A 27,005-nucleotide genomic window follows, 5' to 3' on the forward strand; every position below is an offset into this window, starting at 1 on the left:
AAAGGGACTGAAATCCCACAAATAGGAACAGTAAAAGTATGTTGGATATACACACACACTCATTAAGGACACTGGGAATACATCCCAAATACAAAAAGCATATCTTATAGACACCAGTCTATTATTCCAGCATACTGCAGTACCATTATGCTATAGGCTCTACTTTCAGACTTCCTCATCTCATTCAAGAGAGCCTCACTAAATCCTCATCTCTCACATTCTTACTTACTTCATTTACTAAGCACACCCACTAATTCCTAGAAGTATAGCATTAATTTAAAATTTTACTATCCATGTACATCTTTTTTCTCCAAGATCATGCAATTTCAGTGTGGCACTGGCCATATGCTTTTAATTTGGCAGACCATACAGTTTAGACCGCCTGACAATTCCATGCAAATTTCTGAGAATGTGCATGGTATATTGGGAAAATCTTCTTAATGCATCTAAATCAATATTGTGCTTTTAAACAAGACCCTGTATATCCTGGGAAATTAAGTTGTTGGGGAAAAGACTGGATAGAATTGGAACAACTGAAGGAGACTACTCGAACTACTAAATACCGTTTATTTAATACTACCCATTAATCTTACCTCTGCTGAACATTTCTTCATCTCTTCTACACATAATCCTCATTCTCCACTCACAAAGAGGATAATCATTAAAATGTTGAAATTTGAACAACAGAAGGAAGAATGGGAGAATTAAGCCCAAACATCCATTCTGAGGAAATGTGTTGTGAAAAATATTCAGAAGTGCAATTACATGCAGATAATACTGAAACCTACATCCGTGAAACAAAAATGCTATTTTTCAAGCAGATCTTCATGGCCAGAAACTATCATTCACAGTAGGATGAAAAAGATGCTTCCTGGTGATTTTATTCAGATTTTTCTAGCATAATACAGACCAAATGTGTTGGAACTGTACCTCCCAGTAATATCTGGAGACACTATGTTAAAAAGACCATTCTAGTCCCTTTTTTATGTTAATAATAATATAATCTAACAAAGAAAGCTTCATCTGCAGGGAATTTTATTATGTATTACTTTTAGTAGACACAAATGCAATCATGGGCAATACTTAACACTTTATATGGAAAATACAATGTCAGCAAAACAACACATTTCAATAGAAGCTGAATTCTAGAATACCCTTGGACACATACTTCTAATTGCAATTAATGGAAGATCATATATTACCATTTCTGTATTATATTTTGCTACCGTTTTAAAAAATAGATGCAACTTAGTTTACAATTAAGAGAAAACAATAACAAAAGTTATTTTTAGGTATAATCTGGATGTATATCAAAACAGTCTGAAAGCAAGATACTGCTACAGTTCAGGCTACCTGGGACAAACCAACACGTGGTGTGCAGGGAAAAAAATAAAGTCAATTAGAGATTAATATATTTAGAAAAGTTCCTTCTTCAGCTACCGCCAGCAAAGAATTATTTACTGACTCCCTTGAATGACAACAAGCAAAAGATCCTGATCTTTTATAAGACCAAAAATATTCCTCCACCCATTTTAGACATATCTGAACAAAACTTCATAGTGAGTTATTAATTTGTCTTTAGAAATGCTCCCTCCTTAGTGTTATATTCTATTGGATTACTGCATAATTATTTCAGACCCTGTGCATGAAGTGTTTTTGAAAGAAGGCTTGAAGCTATAGCAATCAGTAACCAAACCATTGATCTCAAACTCAGCCAAAGATAAATAGAAATTTAGAGAAGCGTGATCCATGTGCAGGAGCAAACCTATAGGTTGTTTCTTTGCATATGACTATACATGTAAGAAATACACACACCACCTCCAAAAAAAATTTTTTTTTTCAAGCATTCCTGCAGGTGATTGAGAAAACACTGAAAGAATGACAGCTTCACCATGTTTGGACCATACAGAGCTGTACCCTGAAAAATACTATATCACTGAATACCTGTTCTGGCTGAGAAGGGTGCATAATAACAATACAACAGCCTCTGCTGAAGATGGCAGTGAAATCTTTGTTAAAGGGATGGGGAAACAGAAAATTTCATTATTAATTTGTTTAAAATAAAACCAGATAAACATCATTGTGGCCAACATTTACTACTTTGATGGTAGATTTCTTGTGTCCTATTGGGTACAGTCAGGAATTCATGACTTAAGGGTAAATCTACCCAGCAACACTTTTCCACTTCTTGCTTGCCCTTCTATAACAAAAAAGCACATTTACAAACTAAGATTAGATCTCAGAAAAGACAAGATAAAGTTGCAAACATATCACACAGCAAAGAAAAATTGCCAGCCTGGCTCTTTCATTGTTCCAGTAGTTCCACCACCCACCATATCATTCAGCTCCACTTCCTGCAGGCTCAAGAAGTAGTTTATGAGCCAATTATTTGACCTGACCATGTTTCATGCTTTGTATGTGGTGCTAAATGAGTGAGCACCACCTCCACAGCCTGGAACTTCTGATTCTTTGGTGGGATGGGACAGATTTTATATGTGACCACATCTCCTTCTACTGGGACATATTCCCCCTCAATGCTGAAAAAGAAAAAAAGAAGGAACATTTTAGAGCTCTGAATAAAAATATGGTGCAATTAAAACTTGTTAGAAAAGGCAGAACAAATTTTAAATCAACTGCATTCCTTTTAGGAAGCTTCAATGCACCACTGATTGGTGACCACAGTTCCAGAAGATGAGGTTAATAGGGTTTGATGAGTTCAAAGAGAGCAATTAATAGAGTCCAAAGAACTGATAAAAGAAAATGGAGAATGATCAGTGAGAGAGAAATCTTGCAGCTCTGCAGCAGTAGCATGTGTAAGAGTAGCCACATAGAGTTGTTCCTCATCAATATCAGCTGCCTATGTATTGTATTAGCTGCTAAGTCCTTTCTTTTTAAGACCTCTTATAAGAATTTCAATAGTTCTTATCACACTCCGGATGCCCCAAGACTCATTTGTATTATTGTTTACGGGCATGCCAAGTAAAATGGTCTATAAGCCAAAATGGTGGCTAGAAAATTAGAATGTAAGAGATATTTCCATTTATTTTTCAAGCACAAACATGCAGCCTTCTGATTCCAAGTAATCAGTGAGGCTATAGGAGATGATGTCTGAGCGTTTTAGGAGATGGCACAAGGGCTTTTTCCTCATGTCCACGAAGACAAATTTGAAGAACCACAGTTCTGGAACATAATGTGCTTCACTGTCATGAATGGGTCAATTGATAGGTGAGGGAGTCCCCCATCTTGCTGACATATCACAAGAAACCTCTCCTCCTTTCTAAGAGAAAACATTGATAATTCAGCCTCTTAGCTGTTCCCTTTATGTACTTGGCTAATATAGAAAATAAGAATGACTACATATTCTATACTACCGTAAGAATATCTATACACTTTTTTCTGAAGCGTACTTTCACCTTGATCTGTTTTACGTACGTTTTGGTCCAAATATTGTTAGTCTATATTACTCAGTGTCACTCATTCACCTGCCGTGAAAGTGCCCTCAGAACCAATCATATTTTTCCTCAAGTTCATTTATAGGGAATATTGATGGGACCATTTGTGATGGGGCCATTGTACTTGCACTAACTTTTTTTAAAATTTGAGAAATCTGTCCCATTAGACAGATATTGTATCTCCTGAACAGCTCTCCAACTGGCATTCTTTACCAATGCAATGACTGAGCTACCTTACAAATTCTCAAAAAATTGTGACAAATTGACTGCTCTGCACACCTCAAAAACATGTATGTTTGTAAATCTTTATCCTGCCACAAGTGACTCAACAGAAAGTTTTTGGAGAACAGTATTTCCTTATAGAAATTGAAATGGAAGGACTGCAACACAGATGTACGGTATATAAGTGATTGTTGTATTGGAGTATGTAGAGAAGCAGAAAAAATAGAAAGTTCATCTTTTTTTCTGTCAGTATCCATATGTGAAAAAACATAGAATAGAATAATGTCAATAATGGAAGTTGGGATGGAGAGAGAAAATAGGGATCCTGACTTACAAACACATAAACCACTAAAGACATAACTGTTCCATTCCCCATAGAACTCACTCAGAAACATGTACAAATATGTCTTCTGTGCCATTCTCTGGAGTGATGAAACCATGGCCTTGGGAGCGTGAAAACTGCTTACATACACCTTTGTAGATGGGACCAGCAGAAGCACGAGCCGTCCTAGGAAAACGAGAGGCGGGGGGAAGAAAAATGAAAATCAAGTTGAGCTATTCTAGTATTCAGAATAACAGAACAACAGAGGTAGAAGGGACCTTAGACAAATGGTTGTTCCATATCTTCTTAAAAACCTCCATTCCACCTCCATTAACTATATGCTCCTTCATGAGAAGGATAATTAAAGTGAGTAAAATATAAATGAAGAGTATTTATGAGTCTCAAAATGGGTGAAAAGTGCAGTCAGCCGGTAGGGAAAGCGAGTAGAATGCTTGGCTGCATATCTAGAGGTATAACAAGCAGGAAGAGGGAGATTGTGACAGCTGGTGGTGGTGGCGGTGGCGGCAGTGGCTCCAGCAGCTTCCTTTCGAGGAACAGCAGCGCCGGGAACATCACATCCATGCCTAGGTCCCTGCCGTTGTCCCTGAAAAGAAGCCGCCGCCGCCGCCACCACCAGTGTCCTCAAAGAGAAGCTGCCGCCAGGACCAGCAAACTCAGTGCCTGCCTCGTCATAGCCAAAGCAACGCTTTGCTGCTCCCCTGGCAAGGGGACGAAGGCAGAGAGGCAAGAGGTAAAGAGGTAAGGAGAGGGGGGGGGGTGAGGGACAATGGGGGGGGGGGGTAAGGAGTAAAGAGGTAAGAAGAGGGAGGGAGGGACAATGGGTGTAACATTTCGAATAATAACCAAAAATCTCTGTTCAGTATCCGAATTTTTGTTCCGTATCCGTAGCAAATTTTTGCCTAAATTTTTGGTTGTTATCTGAAAAGTATGCTAACCAAGGCATTCGTTAATCGAGGTACCACTGTATAAGCATGCATATGTACTCAGTACTTTGTTTGGGCCCCTTTTGCAGCAATTACTGCCTCAATGCGGCGTGGCAATGAAGCTATCAGCTTGTGGCACTGCTGAGGTGTTATGGAAGACTAGGATGCTTTAATAGAGGTCTTCAGCTCTTCTATATTGTTCGATCTCATGTCTCTCATCTTTCTCTTGGCAATGCCCCATAGATTCTCTATGGGCTTCAGGTCAGGCGAGTTTGCTGGCCAATCAAGCACAGTAATCCCATGGTCATTGAACCAGGTTTTGTTGCTTTTGATATTGTGAGCAGGCAGGTGCCAAGTCCTGCTGAAAAATGAAGTCAGCATCCCCGTAAAGCTCATCTGCAGAGGAAGCACGAAGTGCTCCAAAATCTCTTGGTAGACGGCTGTGTTGACCTTGGACTTAATGACGCACAGTGGACCAATACCAGCAGATGATATGGCTCCCCAAACCAACACAGACTGTGGAAACTTCACACTGGACTTCAAGCATCTTGCAGTGTGCACCACTCCATTCTTCCTCCATACTCTGAATCCTTAGCTTCCAAATGCGATGCAAAAATTTCCACAGTCGTCCTCTGATTAAAATGACCTATTCCAGTACATTTCAGTTTGTTGATTCCCACAATGTCAATATTCATTACTGACAACATCAGGTTTACTTGATTTATTACTATTACAGTACTATTACTATTACTATTATTATTATTATTATTATTAATTAATTAATTAAATTTGTATGCCGCCCCTCTCCATAGACTCTGGGCGGCTCACAGCAGTAATAGAAAACAATGTACAATACAAATCTAATATTTAATATTTAAAAACTAAAAACCCATAATTTAAGAAACATACACACAACATACCATACATAAACTATATAGGCCTGGGGAAGATATCTCAGTTCCCCCATGACTGATGGCAGAGGTGGGTTTTAAGAAGTTTACGAAAGGCAAGGAGGGTGGGGGCAATCCTAATCTCTGGGAGGAACTGGTTCCAGAGGGTCTGGGCCGCCACAGAGAAGGCTCTTCCCCTGGGACCCGCCAGACGACATTGTTTAGTCGATGGGACCCGGAGAAGGCTAACTCTGTGGGACCTAACAGGTTGCTGGGATTCGTGCGGCAGAAGGTGGTCCCGGAGATATTCTGGTCCGATGCCATGAAGGGCTTTATAGGTCACAACCAACACTTTATGGTTCTGATGTTCCACAAACTAATGATGTATGTAGTAATAGTATCAAACTTGCATTGTATTTCTGCACATCTCAGTGACTCAACATTCTTTCAACCTTAATCTACAGCAGTACAAGCAGTACTACTACTATTGCACTCTATTCTTCCCCAATAGCTTACTATGTATGATATCTTCTAACCTGAGCCATTCAGCTTCCAATATATTGTCTTGATTGGGAATATCCATTTGGTTTTCTTGGAAGAACATTGAAGTTGGTTGCCAGTTCCTTCTCTAATGGAATGGAATAGTCTGATTTCTCAGGTATAACCTGTTCTCATATGTGCACTTCCAGGATTGAATACATTGAAATGGCAATTGCATAACACAAAATCATGGATTAAACAGGGCTATGACCTGATCCAAAAAGTTTCTTATCATAATTTTAATGAAATGTGGGTACAATTTGGTATTCTCATCATGTGGGGAACTGAATAATATTAATAATAATAATAATAATAATAATAATAATAATAATAATAATTATTATTATTATTAAAAAACAACAACAACAACACAGCATTGCAAACATTGCAATGTTCAACTCTTTCTCTAGGATCATAATGTGTAGAGAATCAAGGAGAAATAGATAAGAACTACATGCACCTGGGAACAAGGATAGAGATACAACTGTTACTGCAATTCCTCACTTCTTCCAGCCTCAGCTAATAGGCTCCATGTCATCAAATTCTAAAGTAGAAATCCATAATTCTGGTCAATTTTGGATACTTACGCAGAGTAAGTCCTTGTTCTTTTTGTAGGGAGAGGGCTGGGTAAGTCCCGAAGAAGGTGACTACCCCTCTCACAAATCCGGCTTCCCTCTCTGTTGAATGGGAAAATAGGCCACACGGGTGACTTTGGAGAGTGGAGAGGTGGTACTGTAGATTGAGATGTCTGTTCAGATGACATGGTGGAAGGATCTGTTTCCTGGAATGAGAGAATCGGTGTCAGTGGAAAATTAAATGAGCAACAGTGCTCAGCTTTTAAGTTTGACTTGCAATGCAAGACAGAAGCAAAGAAATAAGTTGTCTAAGGATTTTTGTTTTTTTAGTTCATGGGAATTTTGATAAGAAGCTGCAGCAACATTAATGTAATTCCTGAGATAATTCAGTATGTGTATAAACACACACACACACACACATACTATATTGATTAACTATAATTCATCATAACTGTATTAATAGTACAGAGGCAAAAATAACTTTTCTTGGAAAATATTACATCCTGTAACAATATCTTTAAAGCCACCAAACGATATCTGCCTGGTCTAAGTCCATTGTGATGGACACAAATGCCAAATCCAATCTAAACATCTGGTTGATTGTACAGATGGCCATAATTTATTAAACTCGTATGCAGCTTGACTCTCAATTACTTAGCACCCTGCCACCCTATCCTGGTGGCTATTACATATATCCTGTTCTGTCTGGGTCCCTCCAGAAGCCAACACCAACCAAAAAGAGAATCCAGACACACTGGTAAAAAGCAAAGGCAGTTTATATAATTCAAAGCAAACACAGGTAACAGAAACTGTTCTTACAGACAGGAACACACTGGAACTTCACAGAGGGTTCACGAAGGCCATGAAAGAAAACAGGATTCTTGCTGTCAAAACCAACGCTGGAGATAACAAACCCACGCCTCCCCCAAGTCTTCCAGACTTCTAGGCCACAAGCCAAGATCAGAGACGCAGAGAAGCGAAGCAGGGTCACAGGACTCCTAGTTGATAACTCTCCACAAGACTGTAAGGGTGGGCCTGCCTTTTAAACCCTGCTGAGGAGAACCACACCCAAACCCAGCTGTTGCCAATTCAGTGATGCAAATACCTTTCTAATTGATCCCACTCTGAGCTGCACGTGGCTGTCTCATGTCAATTATAGCCTGTGCTGCTTCATCCAATGAGTCCAGGCTACTAGCTGGGGAGAGGCCCCCCCCCGGGGCTCTCAGGCTGCTCTCCCTCCTCCTCTTCCTGACTTTCCTCTCCCCCGTCTGCCTGGTCCTCCCCCTCTTGTTCACTGTCCTCCTCCTCTGGGCATGGATCCAGCAGAGATGCAGCCGGTCCCTGAGGAGCCTCAGGCTGAATCACAACATATCCTAAGCACTCTCCTTCCCAATTATGCATATCTTAACTTTGCATTCCAAGATACACCCACAATTATTAAAACAAAGGAGTTTTTAATTATTTTTACTTTCATATTTAGCAACCATCTTCATCCTCACCATTCAGTTTAGTTGTCTGTTTGGAAACTAGACAAGTGCATCATGCAAAGCCATGATATGGTTTGTTTTGTTTTGTTTTAGCTGCTTGTTGTATGAACTCAGCCATATTTTTATATGACTTAGTGTAATTTGTAGTAAAATGAAAGTAGCAAGTGGTGACCTATTCAACAATCTTCACTAAACAAATAAAGTATCGTAATAGACAAACTCATACATAGAGGAATAAATGTTGTGCAAGATTCTCCCAAAATTGAGGGGACAACTTTTAGGGAACAGTAATTCAGTCATCGAGCTTTTCGGCAACAGCAAACATCTGGTTTTGCTATTGCTAAAAGATTTATGCCTCATATGGCAAACAATGTATATCAATGTCAAATTCTCAGTGAGTTATTTCCTATGAAACGCAAAAGACAGGAATGCAACTCATTCTTTGATCCAGAGCAGACTAAATATATCAGCCTAAGGCAGTCTAGTATTGCACATTTCTTGAAAGTCCTTAGCCTTGTAGACTGCAGAGCCTACCTTACCACATGAAACTTTCATAGCATACATCTGTGGCAGAAGCAAGAACTAGAAAAATACTGGCTCAATTCCAAAACAGACTTAATCATTTCTACGGAAATACAGAAACAACTCCCAAATTTTTGGTTATTCGAACACTGCTTACAGTCTTCAATCTTAAAATAGAAGATTTTATCTCAGAGGTAGGGAAACAATTGTCTATTGTCCTATAATCTAATCAAAATAAATAAATAAAGGGAACACTTAAACAATACAATATAACTCCAAGTAAATCAAACTTCTTTGAAATCAAACTGTCCACTTGGGAAGCAACACTGATTGACAATCAATTTCACATGCTGTTGTGTACATTCATCTTTGTACAGAACGAAGTATTCAATGAGAATATTTCACTCATTCAGATCTAGGATGTGTTGAGTGTTCTGTTTATTTTGAGGTTTATATGTAACATATTTTTACTGATAATGAAAAGGAAGGGAGACTACTATAGATCTATTTCTGGCTTATTTGCATTCATCAGGTAGCCACATTCTTAACTGGGATTTGAACCTGGGCTCTGCCTTGTAAGGCACTGACCTTAGTCTCTAGGCTACAGGCTCATCTCCTATATCAGTTTGTACCAGGGAAGGATTTAGTTTGGCTCATGCTCCTCTTTTGTGAAGCTATGCCATTCTACTTTTCAGAAATTCTTTAATCATAAAGGCTGAAGTGCGGAACTGGGAGAATCTCGGACAAACCAGAGTGTAAAGTAAGCCTCTCCAAGGCTACCATGGGAAACAAATCCTTAGCACAGCAGGGCAAAAGAGCCACAGCTTTATTATAACACTAAGCCATAAATTATACTGTACTATGCAAATAATAACTAATTAATGGATTCACACAATACACTAAGGCAGTGTGTCTTAACCTTAATGACTATGATATGTAGACTTCAGCTCCCAGAATTCCACACATCTTAAATTTGGCAAGGTTGGGAAACGTTGGACTAAAGAGGACACCCAGAATCTGTAAGTAAAAATGAAGAATTCAGTACAGTAGAAAAGAACCAAGTATTTAGGCAGCGGGCCAAGAGTCTTTTCTGCTGAACTGAAATTCTATCCTTTGGACAAGTACGATGGCTGTATCTTCTCTCTTTTTTGCCTTACAATGCTCTGTACTCTGTAACTTGCTCTCAAGAGAAAAAAAACATTAATGGCTCCTATTCTCTCTCTTTCTAAGACATCAAAATGAGTGAACAGTGCAGTCAGGCGGTAGGGAAAGCAAGTAGGCTGCTTGGCTGCATAGCTAGAGGTATAACAAGCAGGAAGAGGGAGATTGTGATCCAGCTATATAGAGCGCTGGTGAGACCACATTTGGAATACTGTGTTCAGTTCTGGAGATCTCACCTACAAAAAGATATTGACAAAATTGAACGGGTCCAAAGACGGGCTACAAGAATGGTGGAAGGTCTTAAGCATAAAACGTATCAGGAAAGACTTAATGAACTCAATCTGTATAGTCTGGAGGACAGAAGGGAAAGGGGGGGACATGATTGAGACATTTAAATATGTTAAAGGGTTAAATAAGGTCCAGGAGGGAAGTGTTTTTAATAGGAAAGTGAACACAAGAACAAGGGGACACAATCTGAAGTTAGTTGGGGGAAAGATCAAAAGCAACATGAGAAAATATTATTTTACTGAAAGAGTAGTAGATCCTTGGAACAAACTTCCAGCAGACGTGGTAGATAAATCCACAGTAACTGAATTTAAACATGCCTGGGATAAACATATATCCATCCTAAGATAAAATACAGAAAATAGTATAAGGGCAGACTAGATGGACCATGAGGTCTTTTTCTGCCGTCAGACTTCTATGTTTCTATATAGAGATATTGATCTCCAGGAGTGGGTACCCACTTACCTCACTGTCGGTTTGTTTCTCCCTGTGCCGCGTAGGTGCAAAAAACCCAAAGGTAAAAAAAAAGCTAAAAACAAAATGTCATACTTGAGCAGTGCCGGAAAATTGGCTTCTATGCATGTGCAGAAGAAGTTTTTTTTAAAAAAAGATGGCGGTGCCCATGGAGCGGTACCGCCTGATTCAGTTTAGTGATGTCATCATGACGTCACCAGCAGGTCGCTACAAATTCAGACGAACTGGTCTGAACCGGTCTAAACCCACCTCTGTTGATCTCTCTTCACTCATTGCATTAAATATAATGCATACTATTTATTTATTTACTTACTTACTTACTTATTTATTTGTTTGATTTTTATGCCGCCCTTCTCCTTAGACTCAGGGCAACTTAAAACATGTTAGCAATAGCACTTTTTAACAGAGCCAGCATATTGCCCCCACAATCCAGGTCCTTATTTTACCCACCTCGGAAGGATGGAAGGCTGAGTCAACCTTGAGCTGGTGATGAGATTTGAACTGCTGACCTGCAGATCTACAGTCAGCTTCAGTGGCCTGCAGTACAGCACTCTACCTCCTGTACCACCCCGGCTTACCCAATTACCTTTTGCGTTTGAAACATTTTGCTGCTAAATATACTTTTAACACAAAAAAATGGTAATAGACCCAAAGAATCAAATTGCAAATGTAGGACATGCTAATTAATTCATTTCATGCTTAAATTTATTACCCAAAACTAGGTCCAATATGAAATAACTAAAGGGAGCAAGGAACGAGAATATATTAAAATCAAATATTAACAACAGTGATGTTTATTTATCTTCCAGGTATGCTTAATGAGGTGAGGAATTATACTCTAATATTCTTGAGGATGCCACATTAGAGAAACCTGCCCTAGACTGATACACTAAATTGCTGACTGGGGATAGATTTTACATGCAATTCAAGTAATCACAATGTAAAAATGACAATGTAGCATAAAGATATCCTCATTAGGGTATCTTCTCATGCTTTTATGAAGAGATATTATCAACATTTCTTCCTTCAAATACCCTGGAATGTTACCGCATTTTTTTTACCATATTCTTATGTATGCTCTTTAGGAGGCTGCAGTTTTTACAGCTAGAAACAGCACATAATTTAGTTTCAAAAGGCATCTAACCACCATTAATTGAGGCAGAAAATTGGGTGAACAATTTTTCCAGGAGAAGAAGAATTTCCCCAACACTTTTTGAGTCCTTGGAGAGGGGCAGCATATAAATCAATCAATCAATCAAACAAACAAACACATACACACACCAGAACTGCCCACTTAACTGATGACTTGTCATTACTAGAAAAGCCCTCATGAGCAAGTTCTGTTGTGATATTTTTGGTTAGAATGTTATTAAATTTGGAAACTCAGATTGCAGATCAGTGGACAGATAAACACCTTCTATTTCACTCTACAGTCAGGCATACTCCTTGACCATCTTTCAACTAACTCAAGGCAAGAACTCTTCTGTATGTAATTTCTAAAGTTAGCTCCATTTCATGCAATCAATTAGGATTAGGAAAAAAATGTAGATTATTCTTATAAGGATATTCTGTATAGCAGTTGCTGTGGACTAGAGGTGGAGCTCTTGCCTCACAATCAGGAGGTTGTGAGTTTGATCCTAGGTAAAGGCAGATGTAAGGTCTCCTGCTTGGACTAGATGACTGCAAGAGCCCTTCTAACTGTTTTTCCTGTAGCAGCCTGCTAGGTATTTTATATATATTGGTACCTCTACTTAAGAACTTAATTCGTTCCGTGACCAGGTTCTTAAGTAGAAACTTTCTTAAGCAGAAGCAATTTTTCTCATAGGAATCAATGTAAAAGCAAATAATGCCTGCAAACCCATTAGGAAAGAAATAAAAGCTCAGAATTTGGGTGGGAGGAGGAAGAAGAAGAGGAAGAGAAGGAAGAAGAGGAGGAGGACAGTAGCTGCTGAAGGAAGAAGGGGAGGGGAATCAAAAAAATCCAAAACTTTAAGGCTCAAAAAAAAGGGGGGGGGGACTCTGAGGCAGCTCCCAGAGAAAGGAAAACGCTCCGTTCGCTCTGGAAAAGTTCTTATCTAGAAAAGTTCTTAAGTAGAGGTACCACTGTATACATATAACAACAGATTACAGATTAACAGAGTTGGAAGGGCTCTTGCAGTCACAACCTCCTTATGAAAATAATGGCTAATCTAATGCTTTTTGGCACCATTTATATCAGTGTATGATCTACTAGTGTTAATTTTTCCTTGAAATAGTAAGACTTTAGAGAAAACAATTTCTCACTCTGCTCTGTGTGCAATAATTTACTTCACTAAATTAAAGGAAATGGTGTATATAATAACATCGAGTTTCTATACTATTAATCTGTTAAGTATTAAATACATTTATACACTACAGTGATTCCTCGAGTATCGCGAGGGTTACATTCCAAGACCCCTCGCGATACTCGATTTTTCAAAATATAGTGGTGCGGAAGTAAAAACACCATCTGCGCACGCGCACCCTTTTTTCCATGGCCGCGCATGCGCAGATGGTGTTTTTACTTCCGCACCTGGCAAGACCCAGGGAAGGTTCCTTCCGCTGCCCAGCAGCTGAGGAGCCGCCTGCCTGCCCGATGAGTGACGTCATCGGGTGGAAAAATCACAATATAGCGTTTCGCAAAGATCGAGATTGCGAAACTCGAGGGATCACTGTACTCCATATGCCACAGGTACTGAGATTAACAATAAGAATGTAGTAAAATGACATTTGAAATAATTCTAAAACATATTCATTAAAAGCGGGGAGGAAAATACTTTTCCAACATTTTTATCTGGAAAGAACAAAGTTTTCAACAGGAACTTAAAATGTATTACATTGATTATAATCATTGTCTGCTTTACCCAAAATGTTAAACCCAAATACATTATATGATCCAGGTCAATGTTGAAAGCAGCATTTTATCTCCTCTTTCAGGAAGCAGTCCTGGGTCTCCTTATTAGCCATTTTAAAAGAATGGAAAGATGCTGCTTTGTGCTAAGGACTACATGTAAGTATATGAACATCACCCCAGTTAGGATATAGCGATAGAGGTCATGTAGAGATTGTGTGCAGCAAACTGCCTACTTCACACATGCCTCAAATATCTACATCAGTGGTTCCCAAAGTAGGGGGCAGTGGGATGACTTAGGGGGGCACTAAGAGGCAAGGGTAGTGGCAGGGGGATGCTAAGAGGGGCGGCAGGTGGTTCACCATACCGGTACGACATCTGGCTGGCCACAACCTGAAACCGGTCCTGTCCCTGTACCAACATCCATGTCCACCCAATAAACTGCTCACTGCTTTTCCCGCCACTTTCTTCCCGCTGCTCTTTTCCAGATGGAGGCTGGGTGGGCCGCAAGATAGGCGTCTTACTGGAGTTTAAGAGTTCCGTTTGTCTGTCAGCTAGACACTTTAGGATTAAAAAGCTTGCAAAATACAGAAACTCTTTTCGGGAGGGTGAGCAATTAACAATTTCTCATAGCGAGAAGAGTTTCTGTATTTTGCAATCTTTTTTTTCCTAAAGAGACCAGCCAACAGACATGCCGAGCTGTTAAATTCCAGTAAGATGCCCATCTCACGGTGGGATGCAGTTTGGGGGTGACAGGTCGGGTGGGGTGGAGCGGAGCGGTTTGGGGGCTGGGCGGGCCATGAGATGGGTACATCTCACAGCCCACCCCAGCCAGCTCTGCTTCACCTGCCACCTTCAAATTGCACCCCACCAAAAGATGCGTCTCCTATCTGGGACTTGTATCTCTGTTGCGTTCCTCAGTGTTGTGTCCAGGGAAGGAAGCCCATTGTACCAGTAAGAGAAAACGTCTTGCGAGTTTAAGAGTTTGATTTAACTCATGAGAAGTTTTCTTTTGCCAGTACAATGGGCTTCTTTCCCTGGACACAAAACTGAGGAACACGTCGGAGCTACAACTTGCGGGTAGGACATGCATCTCGCAACTTTCCCCACCACGAGATGCCTGTCCAGAGTGGCTGCTGCCCTTGCTGGGTTTGGAAGCTGAAGAGCCAGACGGGGGTTTTTTTTGGGGGGGGGGAAAGACTTCTGCTACTTTCCTTCCATGCAGCCAAAAGAAGAAACAATAGAAGTTGTGGGAGAAGATTCCCTCGATTCTGGTGGCTCTTTACCCGTTGGCTTCTGCCTGTCCAGATTCTCCCCCTTGCCATGAGACAGAGCTAGAGCAATTGAGAGGGGACTATGTGCATACCCTGCAGAAGTGGCTTGCCCTCTCTGGGCCGTAGGCAGAGCCCGGAGGAGCTGATCTAGATGGTAGGAAGACAGAAAGAAAGAAAGAGAATGAAGTGTGTTTTTGAGTTTCACCACATTTTGCAAGTTGGACACACCCACCCAGTCACCTGACCACCTGAGGGGAGTGGGGGGCATTTAAAAAAAAAGTGATTTACAACCAGTACTGGTGCTTACAAACATTGCAACATCCCCATAATCATATGCAACTGGCAAGTATTTAACAACAGTTGCAACATCCTGAGGTCATGTGATCACCATCTACAACCTTCCTTGCAGGCTTCCAACAAGCAAAGTCAATGGGCGAAGCCAGATTCTCTTAAAATGTCATGATTCATTTAACAACTGTAGAGAGTCATGTAATCTGGCAAAAAAAAAAGAGATATAAAACAGACGTTCTGTTTCTACCGTAATTGTGGTTGAAAGTTGAGGACTACCTATATGCAAGAGTGTTTGGAGTTCATTTGTTTGTTTCTTACCTATCGTAGTTCATGGTGTTCTGTGATCTTAGAAGAAGATGCAGAAAGAAATATCACAGCATGAAAAAGCACCAGCAAAGAAACAGGCCTCTAATTTTATTACTCATCATACATTCAAAGAAAGATCAACTAGTAAATGCTATAACCCCCTTAAAGTTTTCATTAACAAAGTTATGAAAGTCTTTGTGAATATTTGCAATTTACTTTGCCTATTAAAGGCAAGGCAGAAATATCCAATTCTACACATTATTTTTGCATCAGGATCTAAATGTTGTAATTTAGTTATTTCATTATCCAGGAACCAGAAAGGAGGAGAACGTTGGACATATCATCAGAAGCAGGTGGATTTTTTGCTGATTACTTTTTTTAATAGAATCTATTTCATACATAACATCTATTCTTTGTTGTAAGATGTCTGAGTGTGTTATGCAATTCTTGCTTTAACAACCTTGTCCAAATATATATATATATACAGTACAATACGCACATACAGTAGTGTGCAAAATATTTTAACTTGAATTATTTTGAATCTGAAACCTATTGTTCTGAGAATAAACTATTCTACTTCATGTGTTAAACAGCCCTATCAAGTACTTCTAAAATGTTGTAAATTCAAAACCTCTGAAGTTTGAGATATTTCTCAAATTTTAAAATCAAACTATTTCATGGGTGTTTCATATTCAAAATAGAGTTGGGAAGACTCAACTCTAAACATCTCTATGACAATATTTGTGTTTTATAATGAAAAAAACTTCACTTTAGACAAAGATTATTTGTCCACTGGTTCATAGTAAATACGTGTTGGTTGCTAGCACCCAGATTCTGATCATGTGACAATGGAGATGCTGCAATGATATAAATGTGATTAAAATGTCACTAAAATTGTTAAGAGTTGAGGACTACCTGTATTTAGATTGTTCAGGCTTACTCTGAACTGTATATCAGAACAAAGGAAATATGGATTTTATGCTAGACAGAATGAGAACCTTGAATTCACAATTCACAGAATACAATCAGTAAATGGAGTTTAGACCAGAATTAAATTTGCTGTGCCTGCTTTATTCACCTACCCAAATTAAAAACGAAAGTTAAATTATAGCCCATCAACTTTTCATTCTGATTTCCTGGTGTCAAACTATATCAGAATGAGTTGCTTGGATAGGCAATACTAATTTAATATAGTTTTCCTCTATTTCTCCTATAATGAATCTTGTAAAATTATATTAGTTATTGAGCAAGGATTATAATGAATAAGATTGTTTCAATAATGAGAAAATCCTTGTAATCTTTAACCCTGACACCATTTGAGCTGGTAAAATAAATCCCTCAATAGCATTTTTGTGCACGTGCACACACAGCCATAACCAATACCAAAACCCAACTTCTTAATTTTTAAATCCTATCATTCTTCCATGTACCTTAAATATTGTCATACCAAGGGGAAGTTGCCAGAAAAATTCATTGTTTAAATAAATACATTGGTTCTTTCATTGCAGAAAGCATGTAGATACTATATTAAATGGAAGCTTTCACCTAGAGGCAAAAGTAATCACACTTAATTGGATTTGCAAGAGTCCACTGTCTGGCCCTATTAGCTCCTTGGTTTTTAAGCAAATTAGTATACAGTGGTACCTCTACATCATCATCATCATCACAATCACAATCACAATCACAATAACAACAACCACCACCACCACCACCAACAACAATAATAATTTATTACACTTGTATGCCGCCCCTCTCCAAAGACTCTACTTAAGAACTTTTCTAGATAAGAACTTTTCTAGATTTTTTTGCCTCTTCTTAAGAACCATTTTCTACTTAAGAACCTGAGCCCAGAAAAATTTCCAAGGAAATTTGAGAACGTCAAAAAGATCCAGCCACTATCCTGCCATTTCCCCTTTAATCCCAGACATCTTGGGCTTTTCTGGGCTGCCAGAGGAGCCTTTCGGTAGCGTTTAAGGAGGCTTTGGCAGTCCAGAGCGAACAAAGCATTTTCCTTTCTCTGAGCGCTTGGACAGGGAATAAACCTCTGCCAGTGCCCAGAGAAAAGAAATACTCCCTTCGCTCTGGGTAGCCGAGGAGTCACCACAGCAAAGGAAAGGCGCTGGCTACAAAGCAAGCAAGCAAGAGGAGAGGGGAGCCCTTCAACATGGGAAGGAAGAGGCAGCAGGTAGCAGCAGCAGCAGCCAGTGTATGGGAGGCGTGTGCTCCTCCTTGCTGTCTCAGAGTCCCTCTTTTTTTTTTTTTAAGCCTTAAAGTTTTGGATTTTTTTCATTTCCCTCACCTCACCTTCTTCCTTCGGAAGCGACTCTCCTCCTCCTCTTCTTCCTCCTCCTCCTCCTCCCACCCAAATCCCGAGCTTTTATTTCTTTCCTAATGGTTTTGCACATATTATTTGCTTTTACATTGATTCCTATGGGAAAAATTGCTTCTACTTAAGAACGTTTTTACTTAAGAACCTGGTCACAGACCAAATTAAGTACTTAAGTAGAGGTACCACTGTATATGCATAGTTCAAAAAAGAGAAACATTATGAAGATGTTTTTAAAATTCATGTAATGCTAGCAAGCAAACTTGTCCTCTTTTACTAAATGACTCCATCAATTAAAGATGCAGACTTAAAGTGGGGGAAGGCACTATCTTCATCTTAAAGTGCCAGGAATGAATTAGAAAATGGATTTTTTGCCCCAACTATATCTAGCCATATAATGTTGCCTTGACACACAAAAAAAAGACCCCTCTTCAAACAGATTTTAGCCAGACTAAATACAACAAACTGATTAAAAGACATATAAATCCAATGCAAGATAAAGTTCTATGCATTATCAACTAAAATTACCTTTGGTCCACAGAATTATGAGGCATAATCAGTGTTAAATCTTAAAACTGGCACTGTCAGACTTTTTACTAAATCTGCACTTCTATTTCTACTAGTTATTATCATCATTCCTATCATCCTTTTCCTCCCACTGTATGACTGTAACTTGATGCTTGTATCCTAAGATTTTTATTAATATTGATTGTTTCTTCATTGCTTATTTGACCCCTATAACAATCATTAAGTGTTGTACCACATGATTCTTGACAAATGTATACTGTATTTTATTTTATGTACGCTGAGAGCATATGCACCAAGACAAATTCTTTGTGTGTCCAATCACACTTGGACAATAAAATTCTATTCTATTCTATTCTATCTTTTTTACAGCAAGTTACCATTTTAGTAGCCTATTTAGAGGCAAATCTACACACTAACACAAGTGTGTGTGTGTGTGTATAATTTACTAATGCCACAAAACAGCCTCTTCAAATCTATTCCCTCAGACAGGTTAGATTTCTCCTCTTAATCTCCAGCCTAAAATCATGGCATGAAACATAGTTATAAGTCTTAAAGGAAAAAAACCCACCATAAATCTGTTATTAATATCACACTTTTATTTTGTTGTGGGTCACAGATTGTAGCCCCCCCCCTTTATCCTTCTTTCTTTAAATGTTCAGAACTGTGTAAATGCCACCCAAGAGTCACAGATTAAATTATTAATTCCTTTCCTAAAATGGTAGAAGGAAGACACAATCACTTTCACTTCCATGTTATAAATTTGTAGCAGGACTCAGCACTCTTTCAAAAAAAAAAAGGGAACTAACTTCTATACAAAAGGCATCTCTGAAAGTAAACAATTTTTTTTAAAACCCACCCACACCCACCAATAACTGGCTTTCCTCCAAGGGCTACCACTCCCCTCCACCGAACAATCAAGTCCGCAGCCTTAACGGAGGAGCCATGGTTAAACAAGCACATTGGCAACCCCTGTTTCATCCAAAGGGAAAGATGAATGCCATCTTTATGATCTGAATACAGAAACCTCCTGTGCTAAGGAAACCAAGGCATTAGGAGGCAAGTGAGGGGAAAAAAGAAGCCATGAAGGCCAAAAAGGGGGTGTGGGGAACTGAATTCATTATTTCACAAATCCTACAGGCCGCCTTTATGTGTGCGTGTGTGTTTTTTTTCCCCTCAGGCAAACACACAAACCTCACAATTACGGTTTTCGCATCACTTCCTCCGCTCTCCCCCCCCCCAGTTCTTGGCCCCTCACTGCTTGCTCCCCTGTCAAATTGTAGACCCTATATTGTATTACTACATATTGTAGATCCTATATTATTACATTACTACATATTGTAGACCCTATATTATTACATTACTACATATTGTAGACCCTATATTACTATATTACTACATATTGTACACCCTATATTACCATACTATATATTGTAGACCGTTTTTACTATATTACTACATATTGTAGACCCTATATTACTACATACTACATACTGTAGAACCTATATTACTATATTACTACATATTGTAGACCCTATATTACTACAAATTGTAGATCTTATATTATATTACTACATATCGGGAGGGGGGGGGACCCTCTTGGGCGTTTTTAATTTTAATAGGGCCAGAGCTTTTTTTTTTTCCTTCGGACTATAAAAGGCAAGGAAGGCGTCCCAGCTGATTCTACCTTCAAAGAAACGGCGACAAACGGCAGGATTGATTTATACGTGCACAAGCGCGCACCCGGACGAATTTGAGGAGGGGGGAATGCAACGCGACCCTTCTGGCACAACCGAATTCTCGCTCGTCTATTCTTCTCCCCTCAGGCGGAATTTATGGTCCCACCAATACGAAGCGCACGCATTTGAGCCCCGGCGCCTCTCTCTGGAGAGACCCTTCCTTTCTCAAACGCGGCGCCTTCCCCCCCTCGTTTCAGCTCCCGTTTTCCTCCGAAAGCTGCAAATTAGCAAAGCATCCTCGCCTGCTTCCCTCCCTCCCACACGGGGAAACTACCCATTACCTTCGCCCGAGCGGCGGTTCCCTCACGCGACGCTTTACTTCAGAGGCTTCGCCTTCACGCCGCCTCGCCCGCTTTGGATTGACGGTGGGGGGTTTTTTGGCCCCGTCTTCTCTCCTAAACTACAAGCAGCACCTTCCGATGAATTTAAAGGACCGGGGGACGGGAGGGGGGGAGATGGAGAAACCTCCCCTTCCTGACGTCGGAATAGTGGAAGGTGGGCGGGATTTGAATGGCGATTTGTGTACCAGATTTTAAAGAGACCTGACTTGGCCGCGAGGGGCGGGGGGGGGGCGAGAGGCTGCGTCCTATGAGGTGCTTCCATTCGGGTAGTAGGCAAACAAAGCCTTTTTCTGAGAGAACTTACCGAATGCAAATGGTCAATATCTAGAGCAGTGGTTCTCCACCTGCCTGAGGCTTCCTATGCTTAAATGTATGCTTTAATACCCTATAACAACAACAATATATAATATTCTATAATAACAAGTGTAACACTCAAAAAGGAGACAGAAGGACTGATACTGGCGGCACAAGAACAGGCCATTAGAACAAATGCTGTCAAAGCCAGAATTGAAAAATCAACAGACGATCCAAAGTGCAGATTCTGTAAAGAAACAGATGAAGCAATTGATCACCTACTCAGCTGCTGCAAAAAGATTGCACAGACTGACTACAAGCATAGACATGATGCGGTGGCACAGATGATCCACTGGAACTTGAGCCGGAACTACCATTTGCCAGTGGCAAAAAACCTGGTGGGATCATAAGCCCGAAATTAGTGGTCGAAAATGAGCAAGCAAAACTACTGTGGGACTTCTGACTTCGGACTGATCGAATTCTGAAGCATAACATACCAGACATCCTGATTGTGGAGAAAAAGAAAGTATGGATCATCGACATCGCAATCCCAGGGGACAGCAGAATTGAGGAGAAGCAGCTAGAGAAATTAGTGAAATACGAAGATCTAAAAATCGAGCTGCAACAACTCTGGCATAAGCCAGTGAAAGTGGTCCCAGTGGTACTTGGCACGCCGAGCGCAGTGCCAAAGGATCTCGGCAGACATTTGAAAACCATCGGAATTGACAAAATCTCCATCTGTCAATTGCAAAAGGCCACTTTACTGGGATCGGCAAACATAATTCGCCACTACATCACTCAGTCTTAGGTGCTTGGGAAGCGCCCGACTGGTGATGAAATATGAAATCCAGCATAGTGATCTCGTTTGCTGTGTTGTATTGACATAATAATAATAATAATCATCATCATATCATCGTCGTCGTCTATTTATAATGCCCTTTTAACACAGTTTAATACAGTTTCTCATGTTGTGGTGACCTCCACCCAACCATAAAATAATAAAATTATTAGGAAACTCAGGGGTGGGTCCTAAATTACCTTGCCTTCTGATTCGCTTCCTCCTGTGCTGCGTAGCTGCACCTCATGGGTGTGCGTGCGCATTGTACATGCACCCATGCGCACTGCTGGTTTTTTTAATGCCAAAAATAAGACATCGCCTGTGCATTGCCAAAAATTCAGCTTCTGTGCATGCTCAGAAGTTCCCATGGTACAGATTATTATTATTATTATTATTATTATTATTATTATTATTATTATTATTATTTGCAGTAGTCTATTTGCATGTGGGTGGACCCGCCTGGAGACAGATAGAAGAACGGTGTCTTGGTTCCTAAGATCATCGGAAATATGTGTTTTCTTAGGCAACACTTGTGAAAGGATCGTCCGACCCCCAAAAGGGTCGCAACCGGGGTGGATTGCCATTATTGCTGCTACCGGTGTACTGCACCCGCATCTTTGGTTCTCTTGCATATGTGCGCTATGCATGTTTTTGTTTCTGTGCATGCGCAGGGAGCAAAAATGCATGGAAATCTGCTGAGAGGACATGTGCGCGAGAGATTTTCATGCATGTTTGCATCTCCTCACAAGATTTTGCTTCTGCGCATGCATGCAAAGCAAAAATACAAAAGAAAATTGAAGAAAAAAGATGATGCCCATAGGACTGGCACTGTAGCAGCCACATGCAAATTGCACAATCTGGCGGCCATTACAGGTGTGTCATCCCCTACTGTACTAGTAGCAACCCACTATTGGTCGTGACCCACAGGTTGAGAATACACTAAGGTAACAGGCCAAAGCATTGAGGCCCAGGGAAAGCTGCACCCTAGGCATCTTTTTTCAAAATTTGCTTCTGCTAAGGCTTAGGCTTTCTTGCTACAGGTCCTATAAATCAGTGATGCCAAACCTATGCCACGCAGATGCCACGCAGAGCCATAATCTGCCAGCACGTGAGCCGTTGCCCTAGCTCAGGTCTAGCATATATGTGCACACCACCCAGCCAATTTTCGACTCACATAGAGGCTCTGGGGGGGCATTTTCGGCTTCTGGAGGGCCTCCATGGGGGATGGGGAGAGAGTTTTTGCCCTCACCAGGCTCCAGGGATGCTTTTGGAGCCTGGGGAAGGTGAACAGGCCTACTGGGCCCACCAGAAATTGGGAAATGGGCTGTTTCTGGCATCCAGAGGGCCTCGGGGTGGGGGGGCAGAAGAGGCAATTTTCATCCTCCACAGACATTGTATTATGGGTATGGGCATTTGCACAGGCGTGATAGTGGGTGCACATGCACTTTCGGCACTCGAGGGGAAAAAGGTTCGCCATCACTGCTCTAGATCAATGATTTTCCCCTCCTTTATTCTGCAATAAAATTCATCTACCAGTCCAGTTGAATGAGGGGGAGAAGGGGAGGAAAGAAATTGCCTTTGCCTTAAACCAGTGTTTTTCAACCAGTGTGCCGTGGCACACTAGTGTGCCGCGAGACATGGTCAGGTGTGCCGCGAAGCGAAGCTCAGAGGGGGGAAGGAGGGAGAGAGAGAGACATAGAGGGAGGGAAGGAGGGAGAGAGAAAGAAAGCAAAAAAGAGAGGAAAGAAGGAAGAGAGAAAGAAAGAGGGATGGAGAGAGAAATAGAGCGAAAGGGAGGAAGAGAGAGATTTTTTTTGTCCAACCTTTTTTTAGCTCCCCCCCCCCTTAATGTTCCCCAGGTTTTTGTATATGTGAATAATGTGCTGCGGCTCAAAAAAGGTTGGGAAACACTGCCTTAAGCAACAAAGCATCTTGAGACGAGTTTGACTAATGGAGTCCCAGGCAAGTTAGGGATAGTGAATACGTTCAGTATATACCAGCAACCCAAGCCTAGGGAATATTTCTTATTGCATAGGAAAGTGGATCTCACACATTCACTAATAGCTGTATAGAGAAGATGGCTTTGTTAGGAATTGAACCACCCAGGTGCTGACATTGCCTTTCCTATACAACCTTAAAAAGCACAAAGATCCCGTACTCTTTTGTAGCCGGTCATTTGGCCCAATTCCAGCCATGTCTGCTTATTTCTGTTGTGAGTGCTCCTCATCCAACTCTGAGGATTCTGAGAAGAATGAACCAGGCCCATCTTGGTACCCTGGGCCAGTGGTGATGAACCTGAAGGACCACCAGAGGTGGCAGATATGCCAATGACAGTAGAGTCTGATTTACAGGAGGAGGGTGAAGATCTGGAACCTTTGCTAGATCTTTAGAAGATTAAGAAAGAGACAAGAATATTTATATGGAAAAAGGAAGTAGTCTGTAGTTTGTTAACTCTAGGAAATTGTGACCACTTCCTATAAGGGTGAAGTATAGATAATTCAGGGTGGAGTTACAACATTTGGTAATGGAATCGGATGATGATTTGAGATCTCAGCCAGGTTACGCTAGCCATCTGTTAATTCCCTGCTAAAAATCCTTGGAGAAAAAGTACCTTGTCTGCTGAAATTCTGGGACGCTATAATTTGTAAGTCTGTGAATTCTTATGTCATAAAGGAATGTGAGCTGCTTTGATCTTTGGCAGCAGCCTACCCGCAAAACTGTTAAATCTTAATTAACCTCGCTGAGAAACTGCCAAGATTTATCACCTGCATGCCTTTAGCTTGTAAAAAAGAGACTTTATGTATAAAGACACTGATTTGAAACTTCTATGCGTGGATTCCTCCTTTGTTTTCAAGCTGCGTAGGTCGGGTTAGAACATTTTCCATATTAAGATTTCTTGCTAGCTACTTTATGCATGTTCAGTGTACACTAAGCAAAATAATAATGTCCACAAAGCTATCATATGGTTCTGTTTGCCCAACATACTGTTGGAAGAAATCTCCATCTGGGTTCAGTTCTAAGAGGGGAGAAAGAAACATGGAGGCTGCTTGGAAAAACGGTTTAATAGTGAACATGACCATATGGGTTAGAAGTCTTGGGTAGCTGAACACATGGAATGGGGGGAGAGAGATATTTTTACCCTTTCTTGGGTCTTGCCCTAGAGCAGGGGTCCCCAAACTTTTTACACAGGGGGCCAGTTCACTGTTCCTCGGACTGTTGGAGGGCTGGACTATACAAAAAACCTATGAACAAATCCCTATGCACACTGCACATACCTTATTTTAAAGTAAAAAACAAAATGGAAATGTACTATTTAGAGTGGGGGGGGGAAGTCTGAAATTCATATATGTTTATGTTTTGTTTTTAATTTTCTTTTGTTAACATCTGATTGTCTATACAAGTTTTTCTTCGCTTATAGAAAAATGTATAAAGAAAGATGGAAGCACTTTGGCATAATGGTTAATAAGTTAGAAATGTAATTGGTGTTGTACTTTTTAAAGGAGGGAATTTAATTAAAAGAAAATGAATGTAACTGGATGACAAAATTAGAAAAAAAACTTTTGCAACTTTTTTGATGATTGATATTAGTTACTAACAAAATACCACATTTTATTCATGGAAAATTAGATGTGCTCCTGTCACTCACCTGCGGGCCGGATAAATGGCCTCAGCGGGCCGCATGCGGCCCACGGGCCGTAGTTTGGGGACCGCTGCCCTAGAGCGTCCTGCTCCTGTGCAAGAATTATATCCTATTGGGAGTTGGTCTGAGATAAGTCTGATTGAAGGTGTGCTGGGTGATGTAATAATCACAGGGGCCATGGGCTGAGCCATGTAACCAGGTGGGAGTAGACTGAATGATCATCATCGTTCAAGCCACTGAACTGTTAAGTCCTCAACTTACAACCTCACCAATGTCGCTCTCTGGGGTGACAATCTGCCTTGCGTCTCCGCCGCTCTCCTTCCTGGGTCACCCCTTGCCTCAAGCTGGGTAACTAGGCGAACGGGTGCCGATCAGCTGTTGAGCAAAGAGGGGGGAGGAAATGGCCCCCCTGCAACTTCTGCTGGTGGTGGTCTCCCTGCCTCTTTCCAAGGAGGAAGAGGAGGATAGGAGGGATGGTCAGCTGGAGCTGGGCACACAGCTTCATTTCTGCCGGTGGAACTGCGTTCCACCCCGTCCTGCCCACTGCCCACCTAAAATGCAAAAAGTGTTTTGCATTTTAATGTATCAAGCACAGAGACTTACAACCAAAGAAGGAAAAGGTTATACCCTAAATAACCTTTTTTTCCATAAATTTCAATTATGTAAACCTGGGTGATCTGGGAACAACAAATGAGTACAAAACTACACGTAGCCTAAGAGTTACAAGTTCTCCACCTGTCTTAAATTGAAATAGTAGCAAAGTTAGCTTTCTCTGCATCGAACCATGTTTCTTTAATGCCCCCTAGAAATAATGGGGGAAAGAACTGTGGGAAACTCTTCTGGTTCATCTTTAAAGCATTCAAAATATAGAAACATCTAGACTAGAACTTTAAAATTCCTTGTGGGGGTCACTTCTCCATTATCTTAGGACAAATTGTTTTTAGCATATCTAGACAATTGCTCAGACAGATCAGTGCGTTTTTTTTCCACATTTGTCATTAACATTTCTTTCTCCACAAAAGAAGGCTATTCCATTTGCCAGGATGCTTCCATTCACAGCAGATTGTATCTGAGACCTGAATATAAATCTCCTCCACTGAAGGAGGGGAGATTTTATACCAGGGAACAGAATTTCTATCAAAAGAAATTAAGCAGTCCTTCCTTTTGTGTGGCTAGGGACTTGCTTCTCCCTTCTCTTCACTCCCCCCTTTTTTCATAATTGAGAATTATGTATCAATCATATGAGGATTCAAAGTCTCCCCACCAAGATATAATGGATACATTTGAATATTTGTTCAAGTTTGAATTTTGTTTTCCACATTCTGTCTCTGTTCCTCTTTCAACCCTGGTACTCTCCAGCTTTTGATAGACTTTTTTTCTCGATGTTGCTGTTATTTGGCACTATTATTATTTATTTGTTTATTAGATTTCTATGCCGCCCTTCTCCCCAGACTCGGGTGATTATGTCTATCACTCCCACTGTGTATTCTCCAGTGATATCCAATAGTTGCCTGTCTGTGTGGATCTGGAAGTTATGCAGGACATTCTTACACTCTACAGCATTCTATGGAATCCCCCATCTGGATTTGGGAGAATCTAATCTATATACTGTGTAGATATTCCTGTACACATTGCCAGCTACTTGGTTTTCAGTGTATGCTGAATATTACACCCTGCTAGTGTGTGTT

General features: G+C 40.5%; 1 protein-coding gene across 2 annotated transcripts; it reads right to left on the reverse strand.

Annotated features, from left to right (window-relative positions):
• Positions 1–1,018: 1,018 nt before the first annotated feature.
• On the reverse strand, positions 1,019–20,716 carry CSDC2 (cold shock domain containing C2). Of its 2 annotated transcripts, none has more exons than XM_070756036.1 (4): positions 20,486–20,716; positions 6,958–7,144; positions 4,060–4,182; positions 1,019–2,537 (listed from the first exon to the last, which is right to left on the reverse strand). In XM_070756036.1, exons 2-4 carry the CDS (start codon positions 7,131–7,133, stop codon positions 2,375–2,377), a joined length of 462 nt encoding a protein of 153 aa, XP_070612137.1. In that variant the 5' UTR covers positions 7,134–7,144; positions 20,486–20,716; the 3' UTR covers positions 1,019–2,374. The 2 variants fall into 2 exon arrangements, with proteins under 2 accessions (XP_070612137.1, XP_070612136.1); XM_070756035.1 differs by having other exon boundaries at positions 6,958–7,151; positions 20,486–20,686.
• Positions 20,717–27,005: the final 6,289 nt, after the last annotated feature.

Source organism: Erythrolamprus reginae, chromosome 6 (genome assembly GCF_031021105.1).
Source record: "Erythrolamprus reginae isolate rEryReg1 chromosome 6, rEryReg1.hap1, whole genome shotgun sequence".
NCBI lineage: Eukaryota > Metazoa > Chordata > Lepidosauria > Squamata > Dipsadidae > Erythrolamprus > Erythrolamprus reginae.

Coding starts and splice junctions, on each gene's coding strand:
- CSDC2 (XM_070756036.1), bottom strand. CDS start 7,133: ATGTCATCTGAACAGACATCTCAATCTACAGTACCACCTCTCCACTCT. Junction 4,183..6,957: donor AGAACAAGGACTTACTCTGC/GTAAGTATCCAA, acceptor TCGTTTTCCTAG/GACGGCTCGTGCTTCTGCTG. Junction 2,538..4,059: donor ATATTTGTACATGTTTCTGA/GTGAGTTCTATG, acceptor TTTCTTTTTCAG/CATTGAGGGGGAATATGTCC.